The following is a 24742-nucleotide window of genomic DNA, read 5'->3' on the forward strand; positions in this document are numbered from 1 at the left end:
AAAGGGAATTATTTTTATATATATATTTTAAGAGCGAAATTAACGGCGGGACTCGCCCTCGCTCCCTCCGAGAGCGCAGCGGCCGTATTTGTGCCGTTCCTGTCGGCTTTTGTGCCCTGGAGCCCCGGCCCTCCTCTTCCTCCTCCTCCTCCTCCTCCGCCGTAAAGCTCTAACGAGACTCCGAGACGCAGTCGAAAGCGCCGCAGCCGTTTCTTCAAACCACCCCCCAAAGCGACGACTACAACAAAAAGCCTTTTTCATTATTATTTTTTTTTTTCCCCTCCTTCCTCCTTTTTTTCTTCTCCTCCCTCCTCCCCCCGCAAACGCACCAAGGTGGACGCGGAGCGCAAAAAGACCTTTGTTTTAAAAATGCCCATGGAGCTGACGCAAAGCCGCATCCAGAAGATTTGGCTTCCCAATGACAACCGGCCGGCTCTGCCCCGCCGCTGTGAGTACGGGCACCGCAGCATCCCCGTGGGATGGGATGGGGTAGGAAGCAGCCCCCCACCCCCCCCCCCCTCCTCCTTCTCCTGCGCACCCGGGGGGGCTCTTTGCAACGCCTTCTCCTCCCCCTTTCCCATCATATCCATGCAGCATCCCTCCTCCCCCCGGCTCTATTCCTCCTCCAGCATCGTCCCGGTGTCCGCATCCCATCCCGTGACTCACTTCCAGCCCTGGGAGCTGGAGGAAAGCGTAGCCATCGCAAGGCGGCTCCCCCGGCCCCATGGAGCAGAGGGGATGCGGAGAGGCGCGGAGACACGCGTGTCGCAATTTCCACCCCCCCCACGCCCCCTGCTCTTCCCGCCTCCAGCCCTGGGATTAAAAGGGAAGGGAGAGGGTTGCCAACCTCGGCACCCGGGTACTAGCACAGCTGGGAATTCCAGGGGGTCTGGTACCTTGCTCTGAGATATATTTATTTTACTATATATTTTTTTTTTTACTGGGGGGTGGGGTGGTGGAGGCAGGATTAGAGCAATGGATTTGGAAAAAGAAAACCACAAAAAAACCCACCAGCTGTTTGCACTTTGCCACTTTCCCCTTGTGTTGTGCTGGGATTGAGATGGGAGGCAGGTGGAGGGGAGGGCAAAAATTAACGCTGAAACTTCTGAAGTGCTTTCCCTTCTCAAAGTTCCAAAAGCATCTTGAGTGTTTAAAAACCAGCCTTCGCACATTTAAAAAAAAAAAAAAGCTAAAAAAAAAAATATATAAAAGCAAACGCTTGGGTCATCCCGGTGTTACTATAAAACAAATAATGAATCATAACACAATACTACAGCTCGAGAGGCAGCTCTCTCTTCACTCGCCCAACAGCTAAATTGACAACCTGCCAGTTGTGCAACTCCGTGTAACTCACAATTAAAGCCTCGCAGGAATCCGCAGATCCGGGGCTGCGGAGAGCCAGGCCAGAAGAGGTGGCACTTTGCAGCCTGGCAAAGGATGGAAGTGGCTTGGGCGGTTGGGTGACTCAAGTTTTCCCATGCTTTTCTTAAACAGGCGTTTTTAAAGTCGCTTCGGACTTTTATTTCCCTTGGCCGGAAAGTTCCCTTTATTAAAAAAAAAAAATAAATATATATATAAAACTACCAAAACACCAAACTATTAATCTGCCACATGTTGCTGCCCCATGGCTATGGGTCAGGCACGCAGCGAGGGACGTCTGAGCCCTACAGCAGATGTTCGCACACGCAGCCTGTGCTTGGCAAGGGCAGCTCTGTAGCAGAAGCTGCCGAGGAAACGGCTTTCAGCAACAGGCTGCACATCTGGGTTGCCACGGGGCTTTGCTTTTAGCAGGGTAAAATGTCTCCCAGCTTAATGCTTTGCAGATGTATCTGTTTAATTTGTCCCCCCCCCCGCAAGGGTTGACACCTTTGAAAGAAATCCCTTGTGTACGTGGAGGTTCCCTGTGGGTTTTTTTTTTGCTGCTATATTCACCTGGTTTCTTAGAGGAGAGAATTCCCTCCTTGGCAGAGCAGAAAACTAACATACTTTAATATGTTAAGGCACCGAGGGGCTCATTAATACCGTAATGTGGCTTCTAATTATTTTCTCCCGGGGTGGGAACAAGCCACGCCGGGCACCGTTCACTGCGCTCTATGGGAAGAGTATTATTGGGCGCTTTTTTTTTTTTTTTTAACCCCAAGCTGGCTATTTTAAACTCGAGGTGCTATTAATTCCTCAGCAGCAACAAAGAGCAGAGCCACAAAGGCGGGTGGGAACGGAGGTACATGAGAGAGGCGAGGCCGATGCGGTCCCCGGCGGGGAGGAGGGAGTGGGAGCATCCCTGAGAGCATCCTCGCAAAGCTCCCGCCTGGCTTCTCCTCCCTGCCTGTGAAATAATTAGTCCGATTGTCCGCTTCCTCATCAACGGGAGGCTCGAATGGATGTGAAGTGATGCCTTCATCTGGCCTTTTGACGGCGATCCATTAAATTGCTGTCAAGCTGCACGTCTCTCACGTAGGGGCTGGGAAAGTCAAGTCGTCGCAGGCGTCTGGCTGGGCAGAGCCGGGAGGGGAGGGGGATGCTGGAGGAGGAAAGGGGCTGCCCCTGCCTTTCTCTCTCCCATCGCTCCGGCTCAGCGGACCGAGAGCATGGGGAAAAGACGTGCGTGCAAAACCGCAGCTCGCACGTCGGCGGGGTGATGTCGGTTCCACACGTGTGCGCGATGCGCAGCGCGGAAACGCGTTCTCGGTGCGCCCGCGAAGGTGTCGGGGCATCGCGATGGGGAGGAAGCTGGAAAAGGGGAATGTTAGGCTGACGTAGAACATGTGGCGTGGGCTTGCGGGAGGCAAGTGGGAACGCTTCTTACAAGGAGACAGTAAAAATGCTGAAGTGGGGAGGTGACTATTTTATCTAACCTTTTATAGAAGCAGATTTCCTTCCCCCCCTTTTTTTTTTTATTTCTTCTACCCACTCCGGTGAAGCGTGAGAGCGCATCGGCGCTGACTTTCTAGCAGATAGGAGGCACAAAGTGACGAGCTACTTCTAAATATCTTGATTGAGCCTTTCAAAAGTCATCCCTGACCTTGACTTACCTGGGTGGATGTTGATAACGAGTAATGAATATGCATTGAAATCCCTGACAGCTTTCCTTGCAGTGATGAAAAGAAATGATGAATTAAGTCTTTGTGAAGCACTGGGAGCAAAACACTGGTTTCTGTTTCATTCCTAATGCAAAGTTTCCCTGAGGCTTTTGTGATTTAGCTGTGTTTGGCTCAAGTTTCTGATAAAAAGTTGCACGCTCGGTGCCCTGGTGTTTTGGGAAGTGCTTCCCAGGTCTGTAAACAGATGCTTTTTCGGGGTCTAAGGGGAACCTGGATCTTTCTTTTGGCAGCAAACTGAATTGGGGGGAGATTCCTCCAATAGAGGTGTTTAACTCCTGCAGTGCGCTTTGGAGGTGGCATATTTGTGCCAGCTCTAGGGCTGTCTCAGCTGTCTGGAGCCAAAGGGACATGAACAGTACTCTGCATTGTCCCCGTCCTCTCAGAGAGCTATTATTTTAATGGCTTCAAATACTCTTGGCTCCGCTCTTTGAGATCCTTTGTCCTCTGGCAGGTAGGCAAAGGAGGAGTTTCTCTATTCAGGTATTAATCCTCCCCCCCCCTCCTTTTGTTTAATATGTGGTTGGGTTTTGTGCCCAGAAAAAAAAAAAAAAAAGACTTGCACCCATAGGTTGGTTGAGGATGTGAGACTGTAAGAGAGGAAAAAAATACGTATATACTTTTTTTTCTGTATATATTGCACAGCTGCCTTGGTACATACCCCAGCCTGCAAAATCAGTGCTTGTAGTGGGAGGTGGCCCGGGCTTTTGAAACGTGGCACCGGGGACGCAGTTCGTGCAAAGGGAGAGAGCATGAGGGCAGCTCCAACCTGCGGAATGTGGAATATTTTCTGGAAAAAAAAAAAAAAATTTTTTTTTTTTTAGGTAGTTTTCTCATCTGTTGTCTGCTGAGTCTGCTTTGGCAAGACAGCCAGGCAGATGATGGGTGGCTCTTCTCTGCCCCTCTGGAGCACCAGTGCTGTAACTCTTCTTTGTGGTTTTAATTTGGTCCCTTTAACTGTTGGATTATTTTTTTTATTAGTAGTAGTAGGGGAAGGAAATCCCACGTGCTTTGCATGCTCTCTGGATACCTCTTGGCTTGTTTGCCTTTCCCAGTTTTCCGTTGAGAAAAACCTACCTCAACCCACCACCCCATCTCCATCCCTGGGGGAGCCCCTTGCATCCCCAAATTCCTCCGTCTCCATCGCTGGGGGAGCCCCTCTCATCCCCAAATCCTCTGTTTCTATCTCCAGGGAGCCCCTCACATCCCCAAATCCTCTGTCTGCATCCCAGGGGAGCCCCCTGGCATCCCCACATCGCTCGTTGCCTGGTCCCACCTGCGGGCAGCTGGGACAGACAGACAGAGCTCTCCACCCAGACCATAATTAAGCTGCGTTTTTATGGCTCTGCCACCAGCCGCTCACTCCCTGCATTCCTTTCCCGTGAGGTCTCTGGCCTGGCTGGGTGGATTGAAGGGTGGGTGAGAAATCCCCCGGAGGGTCTCACCTATGGGGGCTGGTCTCTGCCTCCGCCGGGAGGGCTCTTGGCGTGTTACGCCGGGGCGGCATGAAAGGCAAAGGCGGGCTGGCTAATCCAAATTCCATTAGGTATCGTTAAGATCTTCCTTTCCCCCTATTTAAAGCCGCTTGGCTTTGTGCCTTGGCCTTTTGTGTGTGCAGCACCATGTGAGAAGAAATTCTGCAGGGCAAATGCCGGAGGGGAGCAGGGATGCTGCCGTGCTACATGGTCCATGTGGTCCAGACAGTCCAAATGTATCCCACCGCGCTGGGACGAGGTTGTGGAGGACCTTAAAAAAAAAAAAAAAAAAAAAAAATTCCCAAACTGCATTCCCATTCCTGCAACCTCAGCAATTTCCTCCAAATGAACCAGGAATTTACTTTCTAAAGGATTTATGGGGAGAGAAGCCATTCACCTGGGCAGCCCGGCAGCTGATTTGTCCTCGTTTTGGCTATCCTGTTTGGATGAATTGGAGAGGAGTTTCTCTTCACTTGCCAAGTCATCACTAAGTAGTGCCACTGGATTTATTTCCAGCTGTTTGACATGGACCCCCTTTACAACAACACAACAAAAACCCCTCTCAGCTTAAAACAGGTTTATGAGGATAATGGGATAAGTCACTCAGATATCTGCTTTTAAATGCCGGTGGTTCTGCAGTCGTTTTACCCTGATTGTCTTCAGAAAAAAATGCGATTAGTTGATCGTATTTATGTGTGTATCAGCTAAAAAGCTAGTGGAAGTTTTTGGAAGGTTCTTTCTGTGGGCGAAGATCTTGGTGCAGACCTGGTATTTCAGCACAGCAGCCATAGCTAAAGTGCGATGCTGTGAGGGCTGGACCAAAGTCCTTGGCCACCTTCTCGCTTTTCACAGAATCGGCCAAACTGCGGGAATGGGAGGTTTTGTTTATCTCATTTTTTAAAATTTTTATTTTGGCAAGTGGGGAAACTGAGGCACAGAGGTCCTGCAGGGAGCTTGGGGCAGCTGCTGGTTCCTTGCCCACTTTGCAGCCCTCAGGATGTTCTCCTCTTGCCATGGCTGTCAGGCAGGGACTCCTACCACCAGGTCTGGGTGTCACCTGTATGCATTTGGGTCGGCATGGCTCATCTGGGACAGTTGTGTCTCACCGGTGGGCGGCTGCAGAGCTCTCTACCTTCCTTCCTCCTCTGATGTGTGATCATTCAGCAGATCCCATTGCAAAAATGAGTCAGTGGATTCACCTGCTCAAGGTTGTGGTAGTTCAGGCTCATGAGAGGGATGCATAGGGGATACTGCAGAGATGACGGTGCACCCGGAACAGAGGCTTTGGGTTTCCTCTAGCTGCTGAAGGACTTGGGGGGGGAAACAGGCATCAAAAGCAAGTGCCTTTTAGGGTTGATATGAGCTGGAGGATTGACGGCTGTTTATATGTGCTTTCTCCTCCTCCTCCTTGTAGCCTGTGGGCCGCAGCTTGCCAATTCCCCGACCGTGATAGTGATGGTTGGCCTCCCAGCCCGTGGGAAGACCTACATCTCCAAGAAGCTGACTCGCTACCTCAACTGGATCGGTGTCCCGACAAAAGGTGAGGCTTTCACTGACTGTCTGGGGAAAGCATGAGGTCTGGGTCCTTGGGAGATGCTACAGTAGCTTAGTCCCTTGGGGAGTAGAAGGTGGTGGGGGACCTTTCCGAGATCTCATGGGCCAAATATCCATGTCCTCCTGTAGCTTTTGCTACAGCCCAGGTTCTCTTTCACTTTGAAGACCAAGGGATATCCCTGAGCCTTTTGTGTTAAGGCTGTCACTTCTTGACCCATCGCTAAGAAAGCGTTATCTGCAGGAGCTGCACAACAGAGTTGAGCTGTGCTGACACCTGCTCCTGGTTTTGATGGTCTTTGTCTTTCCCACGCAGTTTTCAACGTGGGGGAGTATCGCCGTGAGGCGGTGAAGCATTACAGCTCCTATGACTTCTTCCGCCCCGACAATGAGGAGGCCATGAAAGTCAGGAGGTAAGTGTGGGTGCCATGTCTGTGCTCATACCCTGGGTCCCAAACAGGTGGTGAAGCCCATGACCAGCGGCAGGGTTACCCAGCTTGTTTGGGGGGTGATGGACAGAAAAGCTGGGCTCTAGCTTGAGATCTCCCTGCCTGCCTAAGGAGGGCCCGACTTGGGCTCCAAGAGCTGAAAACCGAAGCTGTCACGGCTTGGTAGTTTCAGGCTCACCAACACATCCCCCATCATCTCTCTGAATTGACCTTCAGGCTTAGTGTGTAGGGTACAAGGTCTGCCATGGGGTTTGACCTTTGCTTTTTCATCTACTGTTGCCTCTGTTGTGAAGACCAGCATGCTCAGCACTCATGGCTCCTGTATTTGTGGCAGGCTGATGGTGTCTTTCCTAAATGTCCCTGGGAGAAGGGGGGAGGTGGCAAGGAGGGGCTGCAAAGCCTACTCTTCTTTGTGGGCATCTGTGCACTGACTGCTGTGAGCATCTCGGGGGACATCGGGACCATGTGTCTCTCACCTCTTTTGCAGACAATGTGCCCTGGCTGCCTTGAGGGACGTCAAGCTGTACCTGACGGAGGAGGCTGGCCAGATTGCGGTAAGCTCAGAGATGTGCTCCGTAGGGTTTGGCAGCAGTCCTGGTCCTCAAGGTGATGTGCCCTGTGCAGTTCCTTCTCTCAGGAAGGACTCAGTGGGAAACCAGGCACTCTTGGTGCTAATTGGAATCTTTGCTTTTCAAGGTTTTTGATGCCACCAATACCACGCGGGAGAGGAGAGGGATGATCCTAAACTTTGCCAAAGAAAATGGGTTCAAGGTTGGTAGCATTGGGCTGCTGACTGCATTGCATAGTGTATTGTTGGCATTTTTGTTTTTCACTAGCATGTTGTCCTCATGATGCTCCTGCATAAGGGGGATTTCACTGCTGGGTTTGATCAAACATACAAAGCTCTTTCCTTTTGCCCAAGCCCTGGAGAGGGAAAGAATGGGAGTGGGGCAGAGGGAGAGCTCTCCAGTCAAGGAGGGAGGAGGTTGGGTTGAGCAAGGAGCTGGTTGAATGCTACAGACCTTATTGCTGGTCTTCAGGTGGGCTTTGTTTTGCTTCACAGGTCTTCTTCATTGAATCTGTCTGCAATGATCCCACGGTAGTTGCCACCAACGTTATGGTAAGCATGGAAATCTCTTGTTTTTGTTTTCCCTCGGGGAGAATTTTCCACCTGTGCTCAGCTGGTTTCTTATCAGGATGTCTTGACAGAGTTGGTTGAGGATTAGGAGATTGTTTTTTGTTTTTTTTTTTGTTTGTTTTTTTAATCTTTTTATGATGTATTTGTCCTGGGATGAGAAAGGACATGTTATCTCCCAGGGCCATCTGGAAGTAATGAAAATAAAAGTTGTTGTAGCCTTTCCCCAGTTCCTTTCCATGCTCTCTGTGTTTCAGTTGACCTGTAACTTGATAGCAAAGAGAGAAATGTATTCAGGATGCTTTGGTGACACCACTCCCCCCCACCCCCTAAGTTCCACGTTTTGGAAGTGTTGGATGCAGTTAGGGGCTTAAATCCCATCAGAGAGCAGTCAGACTTGGTGTCTTTGGCCTCATACGGCTTCCCAAAATTTGTTTGGGTCTGCTTTGAGAAGAGTAGCAGCTCAATTTAGAGGTTTCTTGCCACTAGCTGAAGTCTTGGCTGGGAGAACAGCATAAAACATTGCTTCCTGGCTCCTTAGGGAGATGCTGGATCTTTGATTTCCCATCAGCAGAAGAGCTCTTCCGCCTGTTTGGCTTGGCTAGGACAGGTAGATGCTGATTGGTCTACCTAGGCATGATTAACTTGAATGGAAGATTTCTTTCCTCCACTGGACTCTGCTCCAGCCTTATCTCCAGCTGTACACCAGAACTTAGCGAGCCATTTTATGGTGTCTGGGAATGCATCACGAGATACCCAAGGTCTGTGAAAAGGGTTTTATTGGGTTTTGTTCCGTCCCTGGGATGAGCTCCACAAAGGGTGTTGTGGTGGGGACTAGAGCATGGCTTTTTCTCCTGCTGGGAGCTGGAGTCCCACGGCTAGTGACCAGCTTTTTGGGAGGTTGCATCCAGCCTTTTCCATGATGCTAATGAAATGCTCAATTTATTCCATCTTTTTTTTTTTTTTCTTTATTTTTACCAATTTTTTTCTTTGCAACACCCTGAAGCTGTATTTTTTTTTTTTTTTTAAATTTAGTCCCTTTCTTTGGAGACTAATGCTTGAAGGGGGAGAAAATGAACTACTAGCTGAGCGTAGGTTTTTGCTCCACAGGGTGCCGCAGATGGATAAGCCCTTAGTGCTGGGATCAGCGCAGAAAATGCGCTGTGGGCCTGGGGCACTGCTGCACGTGTCGCTCGGTTGTGTTATCCTGTTGGTTTCAGGATTGCTTGTGAAGTTACTGTTGCTCAAACCCAAATCTTCATGAAAAATAGCCCGTTAGAGTAGCTCATGCAGAATTTAGTCCATGAGAGTTCTGGATATTCACATTGCCCGTTTCTAGCATCTTTCAGCCCAGTAGCTTGTAGCAAATGATGCACAGAAAGGGATTGAGTGTTGTTATCCTGCTGCCTCAGATAGTGGACAGCCAGATTGACCTCTACCTTCTGGGAGCTTTATTCACTTGGAAGGCCCAGGAGAAGTGTCTTACCTAGGCTCGTGCACTTCCATCCTCAGCTTGAACTGTTTAAAACTGATGCTCTTCTTTAGCTGTAAGAAAGCTCGGTTTCCCCACTGTGTTATGTGGTGAGGTGCTACCCCAACTCTTGGGAGAACGGGAGTGGATGGATATGCATCTATACCAGTCACGCAATGGTTTATATGGGATTTTCTCACCTCGTGCTTAGCTTTGGGTCGCCTTTGCTTCTTTTCTGTCCTATGATAAGTGATGACTATAAAGTGGCTCTGCTGATAGCTGTATCTTGGCAGGACTTCAAAATTGGAGATTAGCATGGTCTGGCATGGAAAGCTTCCTAACCTCTCCTTGTGGTCTGCTTTTTTTTTTTTTCTTCTGCTGCAGGAAGTAAAATTGTCCAGCCCTGATTACCGGGACTGTAATTCAACTGATGCCATGGAAGACTTCATGAAGAGGATCAATTGTTACCAAGCCAGCTACCAGCCGCTTGACCCTGATAACTATGACCGGTAAGAAACTTTTGCTGACTTTTGAACTGGTTTAAATGCTTTTCTTCTCCCAGGAGAGGATTAATCATGTATGGAGCTATATTTCACTTTGTGTTCAAATACACAACTGTCTTAGAATAATGTATGGCCAAGCCTCGCTGTGAATTCAGGCTTCTTCCTTGAAAATGCTGGTTTTCCCCAGCCCTATGCCAGGGAGCCAGGCAGTGAAACCTTCTCAGGATCTTCTGGGATCACATACACAGGTTCTGCAGGTCTAAATACGAAGGCTTTGGAAAAGCAGTGTGGTTTGAGTGTTTGAGATGCTTTTGCCAGTTAAAGGAAGGGACTGCTTGAACGGGCTCAAACCACAAGGTTGAGCCAGCCCTGTGGTTTCCACATGGTTGTGTGCCCTGGGAAGACCTTTGCTGTCCTGCATGACCATGCAGGCACCTCCCAGCCTTTCCACTGCTAACAAATACATCCGTGTGTCCTGTGCAGATAATCCTGGTCCTGCTGAGCCCTGTCCTGGGGGGGAGGGGGGAACATGCTCCCTGCTAGTCTTGTTTAATCCTCTTTACTGCTGCAAGGAGGAATGGTGATTACACTGGTGTTACTTAGCTCTCCATGAATTGCCGTTACCTGTTGGCTTCCTGTTGAAAATAGCCTGCGGGAAATCCTTTTAGCTGGGTGATTATGTTGACTGAGATACCTCACAAGGCTATTTTTTGAGGATGATGTTTCTTTCTTTCTGCTTTCCCCACTGGCAACCCTCTCATCCTTGCTGTGCTCTTTCTAGGGAGCTTTCTCTCATCAAAGTAATTGATGTTGGACGGCGGTTCCTGGTCAACAGGGTTCAGGATCACATCCAGAGCAGGATCGTTTACTACCTGATGAACATTCATGTCCAGCCCCGCACGATTTACCTCTGTCGGCATGGTGAAAGCGAGTTCAACCTCAAGGGGAAGATTGGAGGTGACTCGGGCCTCTCCAACAGGGGCAAGAAGGTAGGGAGAAGGGAATATTCCCCTATGGCTTCTAGGGATGATTTGGCTATAGTAGATGCCGTGCATTGGGCTAAGCATATATTTGATGACAGCTGGAGAGTTCAGAGGATCCATCTATAGGGCTGGTTAAGTTTTGGCTTGGGCGTGGCCTCAAAACAAGACTTTCCAGCCATCAACGTTACATGTGGGCTTGCATGTAGTTGGGGACTAATGGAGACTGGGCTGCAGAAATCTCTAGGAGAGAAGGGTATGAACATCTGCACCAAGTTGGTTCAGACCTTGCACAGGGAGGGTGGGTTGTGGAAGGACTGCTGTCACCCTTCGATAGGGATAGCCAAGTCTGAGGGTGCTTTCAGATTGCTCACTACTTGGTTCTTCAAAGACTGCTTCAGGGAGACCTAATAGCTATTTTGGTTTGCCCAGACCATTTTGAAGTCTAAATGGAGTTATTTGAGGTGTGACTACTATCAAGGACTACAGAATATATAGATTTAGCTCTATGACAAATAAGCAGAGCTGTGGGTAAGGGTGACCAGGTGTCTTCCACAGCATTGTAGCAGAGCCCAGGTTGTGGTGCTGTTTCTTGGATGCTGTTGTTCCTTGATGACATTAGGTTGCTGCTTTCTCCTCTGCTTTGCCTCTGTTCTCATACCCCTGGTAGCTTTTGGCGATCAATGTATGTGTGGCTGCTCTTCACCCCAGAGCAGAGAGCTAATACCAGGTAAAAGAGGTCCTGGAGAAGGCAACGTTTACTGGGAAGCAGGGAATGAGGCCCATTGGGAAGATGTGGATCAGGAATCAACCTCTTTTTTTATGTCCCACAGTTTGCAGTGGCACTGAACAAATTTGTTGAGGAGCAGAACCTGAAGGACCTCAAAGTCTGGACCAGCCAACTAAAGAGGACAATCCAAACAGCAGAAGCTCTTCAACTGCCCTACGAGCAGTGGAAGGCACTCAATGAAATAGATGCTGTAAGTATCTTAGATTGCAGTAGGAACAGCTGGATCATGCTGGTTGCTGCTTGGCAGAGAGGGTGATAGCACTGTCCTCTTCACTTTTGCCTAAATCTCACCTTTTGTGGGGAGATTTTCCTTCTGTGGGAAAGGGTGGTACTTCTGCAGTACTCACAACTCGGCTTCTGATTTTAGCTCTACCTCGTGCTGATGCTTCAAGATGCTGGCTTGAATAAGCTGATTAAAATGACTTTTGCTTGGAACTGCTCTGTAGTTGACAACTCAAGAGTTATAGACCTCTTTGAAGAAGAGGGTGAGGCTTTTTAACTTGAGCGTGTCCAGTAACCTCATGGATGTTCTGTTCTGGCAGGGTGTGTGTGAAGAAATGACATATGAAGATATCAGGGAGCAGCATCCAGAGGAATTTGCTTTGCGTGATCAGGATAAATATTACTACCGCTATCCTTCTGGGGAGGTAGGTTGTGCAAGGAGATCTTCAGAGATGTGGCTTTTACTGTAAAAGTGGCCTTCTTGTCTTCATGCTGTCCTCTACACTCGGAGCAGCAAGTGCTTCAAGTAACTAGAATCAACATGACTCAGGGCTCCCATTCACCTTTTGCATTAAGCTCTTGTGAAATTGTGGTACATGAAGATCTCATTAAGGAACATATCACTTAATAATAGTACCACTGACTTCATAGCATACTGGTAGGATGGCTTCTTTCTCCTCTGACCAGAAGTAGCAGCTACATTCTAGAATAGACTGAAGACGAGGCTTTGTTAAACTTTGATTGTTTTTAGTAGTAATTATGTTGGTTTAGTTTAGTCAAGGGCATGAAATCAATAGACGGACAAAGACAAGGACCATTGTTTCTATTGAGGTGCTCGTTTTCTTGATCCTATGCCATATTTCCCTTCCCTTCTTCTGTTTCAGTCTTACCAAGATCTGGTGCAGCGCCTAGAGCCAGTCATCATGGAGCTGGAGAGACAAGAGAATGTCCTTGTGATCTGTCACCAGGCTGTCATGCGCTGTCTCCTGGCATACTTTCTGGACAAGAGTGCAGGTGAGCTCCCTGTCCCTGGCAAGGGCATTGATCTTTCCGGAGGAGGGATGATAGACAGAGCTCTGAGGAGATGAGAGATGTGTTCAGGTCCATGCAGGGCCTGGAGCATACATCTCTGGCATGGGATGGCCTTAGCTGGGATGAAGATGTCTAAGCCTGCTTTTGGAGAAGGGATGGGATAACCCTCCTGCTTTGCTTTCTCTGCAGATGAGATGCCCTACCTGAAATGTCCCCTTCACACAGTGTTGAAGCTGACCCCAGTGGCTTATGGTAAGTGGGGCCTTTCTACTAAATGTGCCCAGGAGTTCGACTTGTATCTCCTCCTGAATCCGAGTTGCCTCTGGGAGAAGAGCAGGGGTCTGGGGTGGAGCACTTCATAGCATCCTGTACCCACTGGGTTTGCTGATGGCCTTTCTGTCTCTTTGTGTTCCCTTCTGCAGGCTGCCGGGTGGAGTCCATCTCACTGAACATCGAAGCTGTCAACACCCACAGGGAACGGCCAGAGGTGAGTGTTGCTTTTCCTTAGAGCCATCCCTTGGTGTTGCCCTCCTTTCCCCTACGGTCAGCTGGCAGCGAGGATGCCCGAGTTGGGCATGGGGAGATTGCTCAGCTAGATGCTCAGAGTGCTGCTGGAGGACCGGAGCATCAGACGGGTTCTTGCTCTGCAAAGACGTGGCCAGTTGAGGGTTTTCAAAGGGAAAAAGACTGTTGCCGGTGTCTGCTTCTCACTGTGTTTGCCCAGATTAAAGCTGGCCCAGGGGAAGTTCCTCCCTGGTCTTTAACTTTTACCTGTGCAGTCCTCTGCTCACCTGAGCAGGGAATAGAGCCATGGATGGAGAAGGTGACTTCTCCCAGGTCTCCAAAATGGCTGGCAGAGCCCTGGGCTCAACGTCTTGCCCAACATCTCCTGCCCTTGTGGTTTTTTTTTCCTGGCGTGCCCACAGCTCTTTGTGGCTACCAGAGTGCCGTTCTGTAGGGTGGGAGGTGGTGGCGATGGGCTGGGGATGCTGTGGGGAGGAGACCCCTCACATTGATGAAGACCTGACCTTACAGGGTTTATCTGCCCTGTACCAGGAGCTCAGAGGCCAGAGCAGGGGGACACAGTGTCAGGGCTGGGTGGCTATCCACGGGGGGACCATGGCAGTGCCCATGTCCCAGCTACTGCGATATTTCTGATTTGCAATTAGTGCTGATGGAGTCTGTCTGGATGTTGGACAGCCAGAACTGTCCTCTTTTGGCCCACATCTCCTTTTCTTCGCTTCCCAACCTCAGCAGGCGGCAGCATCTAAGCCACCTCTCCCTCCCCACGGCCACAGAGGGGGGAAGCCAGTTCTTCCCCCTGCCGTGGGGGCCATCGATGCCCTCCTCCACCACCCTTGCTGGGGATGGCAGGAGAGCCGTGGGCTGCAGGTAGGATAGAGCAAGACACGTGCAAAGCGCTTGGGTCCCTCTGCTCGGCTGTGCAGGCGCTGCCCCTCCATCCCACCTCGCTTGAGTTGGAGCTTGGCGCGGTGCCAACCCTCCCCGTCTGCTCTGCCTCCACTTCCCAAATCTTCCTGATCAGCCCGGGCTGGTTCGTCTTCCCTTTTTCTTGCTTTCACACCTCTCCCCGGGTCGGAGGGTCCGGCTTTCAGGAGGACACCAATGGGTGCTTCTTTCTGTCATGCAAAGTCATGGCCTTTGATTACTGTTAGGTTTATTCAGCAATCTATATGTACTTTTTGTGATCAGAGGTTGAGGCTTTGTGATCAGAGGAGAAAGTCTGTCTCGTTTCTGAGTGCAGGGTGACTTTTTTAGTGTTTTTTTCCTCCCCTTTTTGGGAAATCATGCTGCGTTCTTGAACACTTTGCTTTAGGGTTGGGGTTTTTTTTTTGTGTCCAGAACCTTTCAATTTATCCTTTGCACGTCAACAGCAATTGTGGGGAAAAGCAGAAGCTGCTTTAAGAAAACACCCAAAACAACCTGCTTCTTTTTTTTTTTTTCCCTTTATAACTGTCGCCTTCTTCCCTTTATTTTATTTTATTTCAATTTTTTATTTACTTTTTTTTTTTTATCTTTGTCTCACTCTAATTTAGGAAGCAAAGAAGGGACCTAACCCGCTCATGAGACGTAATAGCGTTACCCCTCTAGCAAGCCCAGAGCCCACCAAAAAACCTCGCATCAACAGCTTTGAGGAGCATGTGGCTGTTTCTTCCGCCCTGCCAGGCTGTGTTCCTCAGGAAGTGCCCACGCAGCTGCCGGGACAAGTTAGTTGAACTCTTCTTTTTTTTTTTTTTTTTTTTCTTTTTTTTTTTTTCTGTTGTTATTCTTGTTGTTTTATTGTTTGTTGTCCTCCTGTCGCTCCTGAAGCCGGGGAACGGCTTGCACTTGTCGCAACCTGTGCTGCTGTCTCTGAGATGCCTCTTTCTCCCACGGATGCTGTCCCTCACCGCCTTGGGTTGGTTTTGGGAGCACCCAGCAAAGGGTCACTGTTGATCCTCTCTTGGGTTTGGAGAGCATTGTAAACCCTGAAGAGCTCTAGCTGGGTTCATTTAGTGCCTTCACTATCTGGCACTGTGGTGTCAAATCCCCGGGGACCCTCATCTCTAGAGTGAGCAGGACCAAAGGGCTGGATGTGCTTGGCTCTGGTGTAGACCTGGGCACTGCAATAAAGCAAATGTTCTTGTGCTTCCCTTGAGAAGGAGCTGCCAGGACCTGGTTTTGGGTCTCCTCCTTCCTGGAGAAATAGGCAAAATGGTCCAAAAATTGGTAGAAACCTCTTGGCATGGTGAACCTTGTTGCCTTCTGCAGCTCTGGGTGAAACCCCATGGGTACCTGCCATGATGGTCATGTGTCTTCTGCTCTTTCATGCACTCATGAAAGGATGCAGAAAGAGAGACCTTCCTGCACACTTCTCCAGGAACAGAACTCCCCTCCTTGTTCTTTTTAAAGAGCTGGGGTGGTACTGGAGAAGCAGCACAGATACATAGGATTCCCTTTGCCATGATACCCTTCCCACCAGCTGCCTGTTGGATCTTGCTGTCTCGCCCAGCCCCTCTTGACGTTGTCTGGTGTCGTCTCCTTGGCCAGGTCCTGGGCAAGTTAGGAAGGGTGCCGTGCTCCTCCAACCGCTCTGCTTGGTGGCTGCTTCGCATGAGCCTTCCCACCCCAGCAAGCACTGAGTGTGGCAAATTGGTCTGTCAGCTTTTGGGGCTCTGCTTGGGCTGGTTCAGTCTTGCAACAAACCCTCTGCCAGCTTCGGGTTTGGAAGCTCTCGCTGTTTGGGTGCCCCTCGCTGCTGTCCGGTGTCCTCCGCCCGGTCTCGCACGGCGTTACTGACACCTCTTTCCATTCTCTCTGTCTCTCTGCAGCCTTTACTAGGGAAGGCATGCCTGTAAGTACCTTCTTGCGTCTTATTCCCCTGTCTCGCCTTCTTTCCATGTCTCTTGCCATCCCACCGGTTGTTTTGTTGTTGCTGTGAACCCAGCCGGGGCGCGGACTTCTTGGAGTTAATGTTTCTGTGTGTGCGTGTGGGATTTGGATGCGTCTTAGGAATGGTAAAGACAAGACTATGGATGCTGCCTTGTCCAACACCTAAGTACCTTATTTTGATTAAATGTCCCAATTTTATCTGGGAAATGAAGCATTTTATCACTTGCCCTCTATCAATGTTGTCTAAATTCCCTGCCTCCTCCTTGGACAGCTACAGGATGCTGTTGGGTTTTCCTGTGGTTATCTCCTCTGTGACAGCCCCATTGTACTGTAGGTGGTGGACCCAGGTGGTGTGTCCTCCCTAGGGCTCCGAGTTGTGCTCATGAAAGCATGCAAGATGCCTTGAGTGTTTAATGAACTAATTGCAAATAATCAAGGCTTTCACAGTTTGGCTTAGTGCTGTTAGACCCTCGTGTAGTAGGGACAGGACAGCTTCTGGATGAATTTGAAGCCTTTGGACTTAATTCATGCTACATCACTGAGTTGAGAGCAGCAGTCATTGAGCTGTGCTCAAATGTCTTCTCAAAGACTGGTGGTCACTTTGTCCTCTATAGACCACTTTGAATCAGCCTATGAGCATCCCTGTCCTGGTTCATTTCATGGGCTGAAGATGAAGGAATCTGCTATAACATGGCCAGGCCAGAACTCAGCCCTGCTTGCACGTAGCAGCTGGTGAACCTCACAGTTTCTTCCCCTTATAGAGTAAGCGATTTTGAGAAAAGAGAAGTTAGGAAGATCATGCTTGGCTTTGCTGGTGGACAGGTTGGGGAAGATCATCACGCTCATGCTCCTGGGCGAATGTAGAGGTTGAGTTGCTCAGCATGGCCTGCATGTCTACGCTCCTTCGCTTGCTGCTCATGGGCACAAAAGCCCCCAGTGATGTGCCTGGTCTTGTTGGGTTGCTCCAAAAGAATTTTTATTTCTTTGTCTGTCTCTCCATCCACCTTTTTCCCATCCATGTTGTAATAAAAAGGGCTGCATGCCTCAGTGCTGGCTGGGACACTGAAAACACACTCCGATGTTGAGTTTGGGAGATGGCTGCAACACGTTTTGCTAGACCAGGAGCTCTGCTGGACCAGGCAGTGATGGTTACCCATCCTAGGTGTAGGCTGGCAGCAGCAAGTTTACAATCTCCAGCTGTTGGGAGCCTGCCTCTACCTATTAGTGTGGCACTGAAAGACTGCTTTTGAGGGAGCCACAAAGATGCCCCAAACCAAAGGCCTGGTGGCACTCACACTGCTGCTACCGCTCTGGGAGGCTGTTGTCTCATACATGTGTACGTCTGGTCCCTCACCTTGTCCCATCACAAACTGCATGGGGTCAGGGGAGGTGGAAGGTACCTCTTTCCCAATTTGCACCACGGGACTTGGTCGTCAGTGGGTGCCTCATTGCACCAGCCCTCAGTGTTGGGGTCTTGACCCCCACCCAGGAGGACTAGGGGATACCTGGAGAGGCGGGGGACATGGCTGTGTACCTCAGAGTCCTCCTGGCTGTGGGATCTAGTTGGTTTGGGGTTGTGGGACTACCTGGCGTGATGATACCTTTTCCTTTTGCTTGGTTTGTGATCCTAAGTGCACTTTTTTTAACAACAACCTGATCCCCTCCCTTCTTCTCCCCTTCACTTTTCATGCTTAAAGACGACCCGTTTGTCACTTTCTCAAAGTTTTCTCTTTACTAATATTTCCAAGGTAAATGGCTGTGGTGCATGTGGCTTTTCCTAACCTCCTCCTGTCTCCTTAGATAACAGAGAGAACAGCTCAGCCCGCTCTGCCTCGTAGCCTGGCTGGGATTCCTGGTGCTTGTAAGAGGCAGTTTAGGTAGTAAATGCAAAACCAAAACAAAAAATAATGTCGAGAAACCTTCCTAGCTGTTTCCTACCTAGTCCTTTTTCCCCCCACCTCGTTTTGTGTAGTTTTGTGGATTGGGAAACATCCTTGTTGTGAACGTCTCCCCTTGGGTTTCTCCTCTAGCGGATGCTGTCCTCCAGCCACCCCCCTCGGGGCTGGTCCTGCTTGTGTTTAGCTGGTTGTCTCTGGTTTTGTGGTCCTCGCCACCTGGTGGGTGCCCATTGTTGCCACCCTACACCAGGGCTGTGTCCGAAGCAGCTCTAGGGCCTGTGGAACCTCATGGGGTGTCATCAGGGGAGCAGGTGCTCCTGCTGTACAGCTGGTGGTGGCTGGTCCCCATGCCAGCTCCTCGGCACAGCTGGTGGGAGTTGCCTTTTCTTGGCAGCGTCAAGGATGGACAAATGGTGGCCTCCTCCTTGGCAGGCAGTGGGGGGGACATCGCCCACCCTCAGAGGGAGCAAGGGAGAGATGTTTAATTTGTTTCCTCGAATGAACACCATCGTCCCCTGTCGCCTTGCCTTGCATGGACCAAAGAGGAGCTTCAGAAGTTCAGACCAGGTGGGGTGGGAGGGTTGCCTTGTTTTTAGGGATATCTCTGCCAAATTCCCACCCTGTAGCTAAACCCAGGCGATGCTTGAGGGGAAGGGTGCGGGTAGCAAGTCAGTGCATACCCCCCAACATCTCTCCTTGGGTGGACAGTGTCTCCTCTGTGGTGGATGCTTTAGTAGTGACCTGTACCGTGGCTTTCTGTTACTCTCCCCCAACCCTTTCTTGATGTGCACGTAGAAGATGCTGCCGGGATGGGGTCCAGCACAACCCCCAACCCCGGTCCTTCCCCTCTCATTGCAGAACATGAACAACTCGCAGAAGCCGTCATGACTCCGTTGGCGCTGTCGTGAGGCCACCAGCGACGCCACCGGCGACGCCAGCTTCTCATCCCATCGTCATTTCCGAAGCTTGCTTATAAACCGGTCTCCTCCATCTGCGGCGAGGTCGACCCTCAGCTGTTTCTACCCGCGCCCGTTCATCTGCAAACCGCTCTGCTGAAGGGGGGAGAGATGCAGGAGAGCGGAGGAGAGGAGCCGAGCTCCCCCGGGGCCACCAGCAGATCTTTAGGTTGCAGCATTTGCTCTCCTCTCCGGCGTCCTGTTAGATCGTAGCAAGCTGTAAAGTGCTTCTAGCGCACAGGAGTTTAATTTTCCTCTGTAAGCGGTTTTGATCTCCTTTTGTATAGATGATTGGTACCCATCCGCCTCTGGGTGGGGTGTATATATGTGGATGGTGCAGGGTTAGCAGAGAAATAGGGGGAAGGGGTGGGGGGTAGTGAAGGGGTTTTGCATTTTGTTTTTTTATTATTATTATTATTATTATTAATTACTTTTCAAGAAAGCCCTTAACGCGCTGTGCTGCAGTCCTTTACCCACGCACAGCCTGGCTCACCCAGGCCCACGAGCACCAGGAAGGCAGTTGCGTGAAGTCCTTCACAGCGAGAACTGCTGGGTTTAATTAACCAAAAAAAAAAACCCAAAACAAACCCCACCCCAAAACCAAACCCCCAAACCTATGCTTTTTTAAATTTTTTTTTTTGTTTTTGATCCATACACCGCAAAGGGGTTCGCTGACAATATAGAGCTGCTTCTAAAACTGGTCGTGAGCTGCCTGTAGTATAGGAGGAGCCACGCTCGGGTGATGTTTTCATCTTGGGGAGCACGCGTGGATGCTCCGGGTTCAGGCGTGTGTCGATTTGGGGAGACTGAGCATCGGGTGAGGTGCTGTGCCGGTACTTAATCTCCCCTTTCCTCTGCCTTGAAGGGAAGCGGAGATTTTTTTGGGGGGGGGAGGTTTGAATCCCTGTGACACACAGGTCTCGTGGAGGTGGCCAGAGGTCTGTCTGGGATACAGGAGACCCTGTGCGGCTGCAAAAAGCCACAAGAAGGGACAGTTTTGTCTGTGTTCTCTTTTTTTAATTTTTTTTTAATTTTATTTAATATATATACATGCACACGTGTGTGTATATGTGTATAGCTAGAAACCGCTTAGTTTTTGCACTTTATTTGTGGCAGGAGCATAACCTTTTATTTTTTTTGTTAAGTTGTGCCCCTTAACGGGGGAAGCCTGAGTACGGGCAGCTCTTTTTTTTTTTTCCTATTTTATTTTGCATGCTGGAACGCTGGGACTACACACAATAGTAGTTACAGCATTTGAGGTGTGTGTGTGCGCGCGCGTGGGGAAAACAGGGCGAGGTCCTGATTTAAACTCCATCAGCCAACTCCCAGTGGTTTGATACGCGAGATCCCTTCTCGACAGTGAGACAGCGGTTAAAAATGGCAATTAACCACTATTGTTTTGTGCAAAAAGTCTGTGGATTTTGAATTTTGAAAATTTTAAAAAATTTTTTTAGGGTTTTGGGTTGGGGTGTGTGTGGTTTTTTTTTTTGTTTTTTTGGTTTTTTTTCCTCCCCTCCTTCCCCCCAATCCTATGTGCAGCATCTTCTCCATCCCCATCTCATGCTTTTTGGCTGGAGGCAGGAGATGAAGGCAGCCAAGTCCTCCCGCACTGCCGCGCTGGGGGATTGGAGATGGGCGACCCCTTGGTTTCATTCTTCCCGTGGCTTCCCCCAACCCTCTGGGGAGGAAGCAACATCCCTACAGGAGCAGATATATTTGGGAGAGAAATGATGATTTTTTTTTTTTTTTTTTTTTTGTTGCGTGTGTGGGGTTTTTTTGGGGGGGTTGGTCTGTTTTTCCTTTGGGAAAAGGTGAACCACAGTGCCTAGTGCTTCAGCCCCGTATGTGGGGGAGCGGCACCGAAGGTGAGAGGGGGCCGGGACCGCATTCGGTCCGTATCTGACCGGGGAAAACGGTCTCGGCAGTGCCCTGCCTATGTGAGCTTGTGCATATGTGTATTATATTCCTGTACAGATGAAACAAAGAACACTTCCCCCCACTTTTTTTTTTTTTTTTTTTTTTTTTTAAATTGCATTAAAAGCAGACTTCTCCCTGCGTATGTGGTTGACATCTGCCCTTTCGGTTTTCTTTGAGGGGGGAAAAAAAAAAAAAAAACCACCCGAATGTTTTGGGAAGGCGAGTCACTTGTCTTTTTCAGCCTCCTTCCTGGGGAGTTTTATCTTTTCTCCTCCTGCTATGAAAAGATAAGCCGGCAAATGCAAACATGACGTCTGCCTGCCCCGTGATCTATCCTGTACACATGTAATTCTGCAGATGTTTTGGCGTGTATTTGTGTATATACATATATATAAAAATATATGTATGTAAGAAAAATCAAACGGCAAAAAAACCCACTTTGGTAAGACCCTAAACTTTCTTCCTTTGGGAAGAATAGAAGTCTCGGTAGGTCTACAAAATGATGAAATTTGAACCTGTTTTTTTTTCCAGCAAGGGGAATATTGGTCTCTGAGCGGCGGAGAGGTTCCTCTCGTGCTGCAGGGGTTGGCGGTAGGTGGGGTGGTGCCAGCCCCGTGCCATCGCGCTGTCCCAGAACCTCGCTGCCCATTGGTTTTGGAGGCAAGGACTGGGCAGCGATGCTGCAGCCAAGGCAGGTGGGGAGAGGGGACTTGTCGAACCACACCAATGATTTCTTCCCTCCTGCTTCTTTTTTATTTTTTTTCCTGTTTTTGTTTTCCTTTGTGATACTTGAATTTAATTTTTTATTATTTTTTTATAGCAAAGCGCTCTTTATTTATTTAATGTATACTGCAAAGCTTGGAGAGAAGGGTAGTTACTTGGGATTTTTTTTTTTTTTTTTTTTGGATTTGTGGTATGTTAACTGTTCTGTATATATGTCTGGAATAACTGCCTGATATAAAGCTGTGCCAGCTTAAAAACAGGGTATGCCTTTCAGAAATTTGTATATTTTGCAGTTGCTGGACCAATAAAATACCTTGTTGAAATACAGCCATGACCTGGTTCTTCCTGCGTTAGGATTTATGCTCTCAGGCCTGTCTCGCGTGTGGCTTGGTGGCCCCAAGGGACGCCATGTGCCGTGCAGTCCTGCCTCCCCCATATGTTCCTGTGCCTCATAAATCCCTCTCAACCCCACATTGAGTTTTCTGAGGATCATCTCTGAGAGAAACCATATGGATCCTATGGTGTGATCCTTTATTTCTGACCACATTACAGCAATTTTGAAGAGCTCTTCAGTGGAGCTGAGGGTGTCATTCCTCCAACCAAGTGCTGACACCTACTTAGGGCAAGCGAATACCCCCCAAGCTCTACCCACTGCATCACTGTCGAGTATAAAGGTGGTGTGCTGGAGCGTGTCCTGCCTGGATCTTCACCTAAGCTGCAAGTGAGGCAGGACTAGGCATTTATTCAAATCTAGTACAGTTAAAACTGAATACCTGCTTAAAATGATGCTAAACGAAGCTGAAGGGGTGGACAAGAGCTGTCCTCTCTGATCACAGCTGTCTTGGCCCTGAAGGCAGGAAAACAGTATTGCCACCTGCCAGCAAAGCTGTAAACTTCCCTGCAAAGTTTCTTTAATTTTTGTTTCTTTATTTTTTTTTTTTTCCTTACTCCAAATAAAAAGAGGGGGAGGAGGCAGGGAAAGGTGTAATTTAGACATGATGCTCCGGAGCGCATCTTGGGTAGACACTTCCCATGTGGTTGGAGGCTTGTGACCCTCAAGCAGTTGTGTCTCTGAAAGCTTGTTAGGAGCGAAAGGGGGGGGGGGGGGGGGAAAGCATGGACCGCTGTGTAGTGGAGCTCAGCTCTGTGGTTAGCTACTGCTGGCTGATGCGCAACCCTTGCTCTCATCTTCCCTGGGCTTTCGGAGCAGGCTGAGCCTTGCTTTGGGCTGGGGTTTGCTGCGGTGCAGCCAGGCTGTGCTGGGGCCGACTGCCTTCTCCCGATTGCACTGCGCAACGGGACTCCTCAGCGGGGAGAAGGGGGGAGCTGATTTTAAACTTGAGGCATCTGCAATAACTTTTTTCCTAGCCGTGTACGCGGACATGCGAGACTTCAGGGTGATGCTCATCCCTGCAAGCATCCTGGGGGCAGGGAGGACCTGCGCTCTCTGGAAAAGTTAGAAACCGCAATTTTATTATTTCTTTTCTTTTTTTTTTTTTTTTAATCTCCAGCAACCTGGCTGTCTCCTTGACCCAAGCAGAGACGAAACGCTCCTGCCTTATTTTAGGGCAGGGAGCACAGCCTTGCAGAGCGTCCCCGCAAGGATGCGGGGGCTTCGATAACGCCGCTAGCCACGGTGGGCTGAGATTACGTGTAGCCACAACAGCGGTGCTGCTCTCCTGTCTTCCCCGGGTGGGCAGGGGCTGTTTGGAAGCCGTCATAACCTTGTCCTTGCCGGGGGAGTGCAGGGGGGGGGAAGGTTTCGCCTCCCGGAGCATGGCTGTGGGCAACGATTTCAAGGCTGTTCTGCAAGAAAACACCCCCTCCAAAATGCCTTTTCTCCTCTTTCTGCTCGAAGGGGACACGATGGGGTTTGTATGGTGCCATCCGTGCGGCAGAGCTGTGCAAGGGAGGGAGTTTATGGGCCAACGCCAGGCAGCATCCTTTTATTTTTCTTCCACGTGACGCGTTTTGTAGCATCACAGAGAGGAGACGTTCCTCGAGGCAGGGCGGCTTTAAAGGTTATACTTGACAGCGGGAACATTTCCCTGCTCCCAGTCAAGTCCCATTTTCATTTAAAAATAAATAAATAAATAAATAAAAAAAATAAACCCCCAGCTCACTGCTGGCAAACACGGCTAGAGAACTTGTGATTGCTAAAAAAAAAATAAAAAAAAGGGCAGACCAGTCACGCTGGCTGACTCAGCTCTGATTGATGGCTCAGGAATGTGTCTGATATGTGCAAGGGATTAAATAAACCACGGGCAAACCTTTACAATGCAACATGTTGGCTGAAGCGCAGCCGGCACCCGGCTCACCTGCCTCCGGCTGGGGAGTGACTGCCATCCCATCACGTCATGGGATTGGAGGGGTTTTTCTTTTTTTTTTTTTTTTTTTTTTTTTCTCCCCACCTGCGAGAAAAAATAAAAAGAAATGGGTATTTCGGGGGGTTGCTTTGCGAAAGGAAACAACTTGCTGCTTGTGGCTCTAATGGGTATTATTTGCAGCAGCTCGAGGTATCTAAATGCATTTGTGCACTTTTGCTACAACAAAAATGTCCTGGGGAAACATGTATTTCTACTGAAATATGGAAAATTTATTTTGCAGCTTGTGCACAGACCCGTGCAAATCACAGTCTCGCTGCTCAGCGCCTAAACCCTCCTAAGTGTCGGGGTCCCTTCCCCACCCCCAGGGTGGGCTCAGAGCCCGGGCTCCATTCGTGGTTAAGGGAACGCTGCGTGGATGTGAACATTCGACCCTTGCATCTCCCTTGCTCGTGTGTGCATCTGTGTCCTCTCTCCTCTCTGAGACCGAGGGGTGTGATGGGGCAGCGCCAGACTCCTCTCCCGGGTGTGAAACTACCTGTCCCCATGAGCGGTCAGGTTCAGCGTGTGTCTGGGAGGGTGCAAACTCATTCCTGGCACTTTCATGCCCCCCCCCCCAATAAAACCATTTTGTTGTGGCTTCTGCTGCAGAGCCTAAGCCCTTCTCCTCCCATTTCACCCCTGCTCATTGAGGAGTCCTCTGGCCCTGGCGCTGCACACCTCTGCCAGCCACCCCAAAATGGACAAGGGTCCTACACTGGTCCCATCCTTCAGCTCATCTTCCTTCAAGGGAGTCGCCACTAGCTGCTGGCTCCCCGTCTTCCC

General features: G+C 49.6%; 1 protein-coding gene across 2 annotated transcripts; it reads left to right on the forward strand.

Moving 5' to 3' along the window:
* Positions 1–222: 222 nt before the first annotated feature.
* PFKFB3 (6-phosphofructo-2-kinase/fructose-2,6-biphosphatase 3) lies at positions 223–19289 on the forward strand (the record flags this gene model as incomplete). 2 transcript variants are annotated; one of them, XM_082498307.1, is made up of 15 exons in its annotated part: positions 223–448; positions 5988–6113; positions 6441–6537; positions 7061–7127; positions 7270–7344; positions 7637–7693; positions 9564–9688; positions 10464–10671; positions 11496–11642; positions 11995–12099; positions 12559–12688; positions 12896–12958; positions 13129–13193; positions 14764–14934; positions 18856–19289. In XM_082498307.1, exons 1-15 carry the CDS (start codon positions 370–372, stop codon positions 18883–18885), a joined length of 1545 nt encoding a protein of 514 aa, XP_082354433.1. In that variant the 5' UTR covers positions 223–369. The 2 variants fall into 2 exon arrangements, with proteins under 2 accessions (XP_082354433.1, XP_082354434.1); XM_082498308.1 differs by lacking the exon at positions 18856–19289 and adding an exon at positions 16039–16065 and having other exon boundaries at positions 325–448.
* Positions 19290–24742: the final 5453 nt, after the last annotated feature.

The sequence above is a fragment of the Vanellus vanellus genome (assembly GCF_965231255.1).
Source record: "Vanellus vanellus genome assembly, chromosome: 1".
Taxonomy (NCBI): domain Eukaryota; kingdom Metazoa; phylum Chordata; class Aves; order Charadriiformes; family Charadriidae; genus Vanellus; species Vanellus vanellus.